Source organism: Artemia sp. Qi Xiang Cuo, chromosome 17, assembly GCF_049724085.1.
Source record: "Artemia sp. Qi Xiang Cuo chromosome 17, ASM4972408v1, whole genome shotgun sequence".
Lineage (NCBI taxonomy): Eukaryota > Metazoa > Arthropoda > Branchiopoda > Anostraca > Artemiidae > Artemia > Artemia sp. Qi Xiang Cuo.
The window spans coordinates 30,242,542-30,250,717 of record NC_142810.1 but is presented as its reverse complement, the minus strand read 5'-3'; the positions used below and the strand labels follow the sequence as shown (position 1 = coordinate 30,250,717).

The following is an 8,176-nucleotide window of genomic DNA, read 5'->3' as shown; positions in this document are numbered from 1 at the left end:
AAAAGAGCACTATAACTTATGATTACCAATCCAATGAGTCATCTTTGAAGTTTATACGACCATCATTTCTATAAAAATCTTATATGTCCCCAAGGCGTAACTTTCAACCCTTGACCTAAGGGCTATATGGGGGGGGGAGATATTTAAAGATATAATATCTGGACCTTTCAACTACACTGAACAAAATGGCATGATTGAATGTGTTTGGGGAAATGATTAGTGTATGGGGTAGGGGGGGGGGGCTGGATGACCTCCAATCACTTTTGACTGTTAAAAAGGCCAGTAGAACTTCTGATTACCAATCAAATGAGCCCCCTCTGAGGTTTATACGACCACCCTTTCTATAAAAAACCTCGTATCCCCAGAGGGCATAACTTACAACCCTTGCTCTGAGGGTTGTGGGGAGAGGTTGTCATTCTCAAAGTCATAATTTCCGGACCTTTGAACTACGCTGAACAAAATGGCTATCTCAAAATTTTTATCAGATGTGTTTGGGGAAGTGATTGACGTGGGAAGGAAGGGGGGCTGGTTGCCCTCTATGAGCTCTTTTGAAGGTCCTATGACATTTCTTTCTATAAAAAGTGCCCTGGTCTAAAAAACAATATATTGTGCCCACATTATTTGAGCTGATCCTTTAGAGATTCTTTCGCCTGGCTCAGCTACTTGCTTTAAAATATCAAAGAAGGCAGGCTTGGAAAGGTTTTATGTATCTATATACTATCTCTGGAAGTTGCCATGTTGCTGTCATTTTCGTTAGAAGAAATAAATGGGTCAGGACCTATTCGGAATTGAATAGCACTACTTGAAGTCTGTGTCATAGAAAATGATCGGTCATTTACTGAGATCAGTCTTTTCTTCCTTTCTTCCAACGTGCATGAAAAAGACATCAATGTTTTATTCAGATGATTAGCTTCAAGTTCCTTCTGGAAGAAGATAATAACATTAAAAATACGTATAAATATATATTCCAAACTTTTATTAGCTGTGCGCAATATGCTCAGTGTTCACTGTGAAAAAAGACAAAAAAAAAGTGAAATGGAATAGGAGCAAAAATAAATGAAACCCAAAACGAACAGAAATTGCAATAAATAACCGAGTCAAACTCAAAACGAGCAGAAATTAACATAAGTTGGGCGCAAAACCCCTATGCCTTAACAAGCGCAGAGCAAAATTTGCACTTCACTGTAAAATATTAATGTTTTTACTTTTAAGACTTTAATAAATAAAACAATTTTACTATTTTGATTACTAAATATCAGTATATGTATATTAAACTGACAATGCACATTCACTTGTATTTCTCACATGGCCTTTCTTCAGTCACATGGCCTTTATTCAGGGTGCTACGTTTGAAACCAAAATTGACCCCCCCTCCCCAGATTTTGAAAAATACATCATGCCCAATTTATCGTCATGTAGTACCGTTGAATAAACCGGAAATTGTTCCAAGCGTGGCGGAGCCTGTGCCGAGTGTAGCAAAATTGCGCACCACACTTGACGTTCTGAGACGTGCAAGAGGTGACGGAAAGTAGGCGCTCTCTCGGTACTGACGCTCAAATATTCATATATACTTAAAGTGTCTCAAATCACGATGAAACTAATTTCACTAGATGCCGTTGCTGAAATTAAAAGAGATGGCCAAATGCCATCTGTTCAAGAACTACTACAATAGATGCCCCTATAAAGCAAATGACAAAAGGGCCATAGCGACCCCCTTTTGAGATTTATTTGTAAGCGAAAAATTTAACAAAAAATGTGAAAATAAATAACTAAAATTGAACACATAATGGGTAGATAGGCAGTTTGTTAAGATTGTTAGGCCCAAACCCAGAATTTAAAGAATTATTGAATAAAATACGTCCTGTAGTTGTTGAAAAGAAAATTTGGTAATTTAATTTTTCTGTGCAATGTTAGATGATTTTGAGGTACTTAGCTTTTAGTTTTGAGAAGCAAGGAAGCATAAGCTCAAATTGCATCTGTTATCCTTAGCAATGTTAGATGATTTTGAGGTACTCAGCTTTTAGTTTGTTATAGTGACCATACTTTCTTCTTGATCTGTATTGAACCCAGTTTTATGTGTCCACTTGGAGGTAATCAGCTAAGCCTGAGTGAGATAATAGTATCTATGTCAATATGTTTTAATTAAATATTTAATCTATAGAGATAATTAGGTTAAGTATTTAATGTGAGGCATTCTAGTCAGCCTGCTTTTCATAATTCTGTGTTGTAGTTTCCATAATTTTGTTATTAAAGTATTATATTTTCATCATTTTTTGGTATATTTCACTATGACTAACTTCTTTTCTGTAGTGTGGTTGCTATAATATGTAGCCTAAGTACCATCATTTTGGAAATCTGCTTTCATTTTATTGTTTTGGCTTTATTGTCTTAAACTACACTCCTGGCCTCCCCCAGGCCACTCGGTGTGTCCCCAGGTGGCCATAGGGGAACGCCCTACAGATATATAGGGTACCTCCATAGGGGGCATGGACCAAGGGGGGACCTTGTCTCTGGGGGTCCATAATAAAGCTGGGGCACCATCGCCCGGTGTCATAAATACAGGCGGAGGAGGAAGAAGGCCCCTCAAATGTACACTCAATAGGGCCCACCTGTGTGTCCACATGATTTACAAACCTTCTCCCAGTAATGGGTTAAATTGCATGGTGATGCAGAACACCATCGCGGGAGGATCCTCTATAGGAGGACAACTGCGGCAGGACGTATAATCCAGACCTACGGACAACGGCCTCTGCAAAGGGTTGTCTCGACCCTTTCGGGGTACCTGCAAGACTGGGGACCTTGCGGTCAACTCTATTCCCACTTGAGGAGTGGCGCCCTCGGGGAAATTATAGCCTAGTAAACGACACAGCATTCGCATGGGATTCTGATTAATGGACAATTCTTCTGGGCTCCGTATGTTTTGACGGGCCTCTTCGTGCTGAAAAACCTCTTTCTAGCTGTTTTATCTACTATGGGCTGCCTCCCCGTAGTAGCATAATATTTGTAGGCATGAATATATAATGAGTCGGAGCTAATAGGCTTGAGATTGTCTGTGCAGGATTTCGACTCTTGTTGATAGAAGAGCATAGCCATGTGTTGAAAACCATGCTGTGACCAGGTATATCCTGCCTATTTTATGGCTAAAAAGTTCAGGGTATCAGTTATAGTAGTATATGCCACTCAGATGAGGTTTACTTACATTTACAGGAGCAAATAGATAGGGTCCCAGGTAGAAATATGATGTTTTACTAGGAGATTTTAAAGTCCAGGTCGGTAGAAATTGGAATAGATGGTATCCTAGCCTAGTTAGATTTGGTTTAGGAAAAGAAAACAGTAATGGCTACAAACTGTTGCAATTTTGTAGGTATAACGAGTTATAACCAATACGGTGGTTGGTCATAAAATGGCTCATAAGTTAACATGGTATTCAAGTGATGGTAAGACAGCAAATTGATTGTAAGACAGCTTATTGATTATGTTATAGTAAACTGAAGACTGGCAGGAATATATATATATATATATATATATATATATATATATATATATATATATATATATATATATATATATATATATATATATATATATATATATATATATATATATATATATATATGGAGAACAGGAGAACAGGGATGAAACCCGTAATCATTTGATTGCTCATTCAACTCATAAGAGAAGCTAGATATTTCATTAAAATTTTTATGAATCCTGTTGATTTTCCTATTATTTATCAAAACTGTGTTGCAAATAGCGTCTGATCCCAGCTTCTGAAATATCAAGATTACGAGTTTTAAAAAAATGCCATATTTTGCCAGACGCTAAATGGCATTGGTGATTTTTTTTTTTTTACACATTTGGACACAAATAGTAGTGTTTAATTTAGTTTCATATCTCCTCTAGTTGACCTGGAATAGAAAACTTGATACCATTCAAAATCTGTTTACTTTCTTTGATAGCTTGGATACACTTACGCTATTTTCATTTGGTTAAACTTTAAGAGCAGAAGTAGCCCCGAAAATTTGAACATAATACCCTCAGTCGTTCTTGGGATATTGCTGAGATGTCTTATTGCGAATTAGCATTGACACAGTGCGTTTTGATTTAATCTTCAGGCAACATATAGTTTTTAAACATAATGGGCAAATGGGACGGTAGGCGTGTGAGGGGGATTAGTTGCCCTCCAATCACTTTCAACTATTAAAAAGGGAACAAGCCCTATCAATTTTAAATCGAATGAGCCCTTTTCAAAGTTTATACGACAACTCCTTCGATACGAAGTGCCCTGGTAAAAAAAAAAAAAAAATAATAATACATTGTACCCACAACGCTCTTTACTATAAAAATCTGAAGCCTTCCAATCGCTTTCGACTATTAAAAAGGGCACTAGCCCTTTCTATTTCCAATCGAATGAGCCCCTTTTGAGTTTCTACGTCAACACTTTCTATAAAAACCTTATATGCCGCCAAGGTATAAATTACAACCATTGCCCCGAGGGCAGTGAGGGGGTTGTCATCATCAAAGACCTAATTTCCAAGACTTTCAACTAAATTCAACAAAATGGGTATCTCAAAATTTTGATTAGATGTGTTTGGGGAAATGCTGGGCGTGAGAGGGGCGTTAGTTGCTCTCCAACCCCTTTCAACTATTAAAAAAGGCACTTCAATTTCCAATCGAATGAGCCCTTTTGAAGTTCCTACGACAATACTTTCTGTAAAAACCGTATATGCTCTCAGGGCATAACTTGCAGCCCTTACCCTGACGGCTGGGGGGGGGGCGTGTTGTCATCCTGAAAGACCTAATTCCCAGAACTTTCAACTGCGTTGAAGAAAATTACCATCTCAAAATTTTGATTGGATGTGTTCGGGGAAATGGTGGGCGTGAGAGGGGGGTTAGTTACCCTCCAATTACTTTCCAGACAATTTCCAATCGAATCAGCCTTTTTTGAAGTTTCTACGACAACGCTTTCTATAAAAACCTTATATGCCCCCCGGGCATAACTTACATCCCTTGCCCTGAGGGCTGTTAGGGGGTTGTCATCCTCAAAGACCTAATTTCCAGAACTTCCAACAAAATTGAACAAAATGGCTATCTCAAAATTTAGATTGGATGTGTTTGGGAAAATTCTGGGCGTGACAGGGGCGTTAGTTGGTCTCCAATCACTTTCAACTATTAAAAAAGGCACTAGCCCTTTCAATTTCCAATCGAATGATCCCTTTTGAAGTTTCTATGACAACGCTTTCTATAAAAACCTTATATTTAACTGAATCTTACCTAGAATGGAAGAAGTTGAAGCTGAACGCATCTAAGACAGAGATTGTCATCTTCCAAAGTAGGAAGCCCAATGGACCTCAGGATTATTCCTTTACTTATAAAGACGAGACAATAAAAATGACCCCAAAGTAAAAATATCCTGGATTCATGGTCGAAGCAATGGGAATTGGACAGAGCACATTAAATTGATGATTTCACGTGGTAAGGCAGCAGCTTGTGCTCTACTTCGACAAAAACATGTCATGGGAATCAAAAATATGAAGATAAACAAGTACCTATTTATGACTAAGGTCCTACCTGTTGCCCATTATGGATGTGAGTTGTGGGGGACTACTACGGTAAAACAACTGGAATCTCTGCAGTTTATGTATTTTAAAAGAGTTATAGGCCTCGAAAATAATTTTAGTAGTTTGGTCCTAAAGGGTGATTTGGGTTTGCAGGATCTACGTGATATGAGGACTATACAAATGATTAAGTTTTGGTTACAGGTTACGCGCTTACCTGATAACCGCCTGGCGAAAGCGGCCTACACAGAGTTGTTGACTTTTACCAAAAAGGCGGCATGGCCCAAACAAGTTAAAGCACTGTAGGATAATGCTGGTTTATCATGGGCATGAAATGAGGGGCAGGATCCTCTAGCTAAACCTGAAGATTTCCTCGGTAAGCTTGCATCACGCCTTCGGGACCAAGAGATTCAGGTTTGGCTAACGGGTCTGGAAAAGTCTAGTAGCCTGCATTTTTACAAACGGATTAAAGATGTGTATGGGCAGGAGTCTTATTTGAAGCTGAATCTACTGTGGAGAACCCTTAAGTATTGGTTGCAGGCGCGGGCAAATTGCAAACCACTGCCTAAAGGCTACTGGGAGTCTTATGATGAGGATGGCTCGGAAAGTAGGCGTGCCTGCCCCCTCTGTGGGGAGTTTGGGGATAGGATGAACCATTTTCTGAGTAGATGCCAAAGTTTGGTGAATTGTAGGGATAATTTTTTCCATGGGGATGTACCGCTGCTCCCGGATGTTTTGGGGACTACTTCGAGGGACCTAATTATTGCGTTAGGTTGTTTTATAGAGAATAGTCTGATGGCGCGGAAAGAACCTGTAATTTAAATTTTTTGAGTGTTATTAATCTTTCCTTGTTGTTTTTTATTTATTTGTTTTTGTGTATATGACCACTGGTTTTTAAAGACACGCATGTATGTATGTATGTATGCTCCCAGGGCATAACTTACAACCCTTGCCCTGAGGGCTGTGGGGGGATTGTCATCCTCAAAAACATATTTTCCGGGCTTTTTAACTACTCTGAACAAAATGGTTATCTCAAAATTTTGATTGTATGTGTTTGGGGAAATGGTGGGTGTGAGAGGGGTGTTATTTATCCTCGACTATCAGTTTCGACTATTAAAAAGGGCACAAGCCCTTCTAATTTCCAATCGAACGAGCCCATTTTGAAGTTTCTACAATATCACTATCTATAAAAACCTTATATGCCCCCAGGGCATAAATTACAACCCTTGCCCTGAGGGCTCTGCGGAGGTTATCTATCTAAAAATTTTGATTGGATGTGTTTGGGGAAAAGGTCAGTGTGAGAGGGGGGTTAGTTGCCCTCCAATCACTTTGGACTATTAAAGAGGGCAATTGCCCTTTGAATTTACAATCGAATGAGCCCTTTTCAAGTTTCTACGACAAAGCTTTCAATAAAAACCATATATGCTCCCAGGTCATAACTTACAACCCTTACCCTGAGGGCTGGGGGGGGGGGAGTGTTATCCTCAACGATAAAATGTCCGGGCCTTCCAACTACTTTGAATAAAAGGTAAATCTCAAAATTTTGGTTGGATGTGGCTGTATAAATGGTGGGCGTGGAAGGGGTGTTAGTTGCCTTCCAATCACATTCGACTATTGAAAAGGGCACTAGCCGTTTCAATTTCCTATCAAATGAGCCCTTTTTGAAGTTTCTACGATAACACTTTCTATAAAAACCTTATATGCCCCCAGAGCATAACTTTCAACCCTTGCCCTGAGGGTTATTGGGGGGGGGGCGTCATTCTCAAAAACCCAATTTGTAGAGCTTTCAACTACGTTGAACAAAATGGCTATCTACGACAAATATTTCCATAAAATCCTTATATACCCCCAGGGCATAACCTACAACCCTTACCCTGATGGCTGTGCGGGGAATGTCCTCCTCAAAAACATAATTTCTATCTGGAAATCAACTACGTTGAACAAAATGGCTATCTCAAAATTTTTAGTGGATGTGTTTGGGGAAATGGTGGGCGTGGAAGGGGTGTTAACTCCCTTCCAATCACTTTTGACTATTAAAAAGGGCACTAGCCATTCCAATTTCCAATCGAATGAGCCCTTTTTGAAGTTTCTATGACAACTCCTTCTATACAAAGTACCCTGGTATGGGAAAAAAATTATTCGATATGAAGCCCCCCAGAGAAGTTTGGGGGAATGGTGGGCGTGAGAGGGGGGTTAGTTGCCTTCCAATTACTTTCAACTATTAAAAAGGACACTAGCCCTTTGAATTTCCAATCATATGAGCCCTTTTTTCAAGTTTTTACGACAATGCTTTCTATAAAAACCTTAATTGCCCGTAGGACATAACTTAAAGCCTTGCCCTAAAGACTGTGGGGGGAGTGTCCAGATCAAAGATATAATTTCTGGACCTTTCAACTACGTTAAACAAAATGGCTATCTCAAAATTTGTACTGTATGTGTTTGGGGAAATGGTGGACGTGGAAGGGGTGTTAGTTGCCCTCCAATCACTTTCGACTATTAAAAAAGGCACTAGCCACTTCAGTTTCCAATCGAAGGATCCCTTTCTGAAGTTTCTACGACAATTCTTTCTATAAGAACCTTACATGCCCCCAGGGTATAACTTACAACCCTTGCCCAGA

General features: G+C 39.3%; 1 protein-coding gene across 1 annotated transcript in view; it reads right to left on the bottom strand.

Moving 5' to 3' along the window:
• Positions 1-681: 681 nt before the first annotated feature.
• The window catches only part of LOC148942090 (dynein regulatory complex subunit 2-like), a 199,076-nt gene continuing 191,581 nt past the window's right edge, over positions 682-8,176 (bottom strand). The window contains exon 9 of the mRNA XM_089103498.1: positions 682-923. Within this exon, the coding sequence (XP_088959624.1) occupies positions 711-923 (213 nt within the window). The 3' untranslated portion in view covers positions 682-710. The remainder of the gene's footprint in view (positions 924-8,176) is intronic.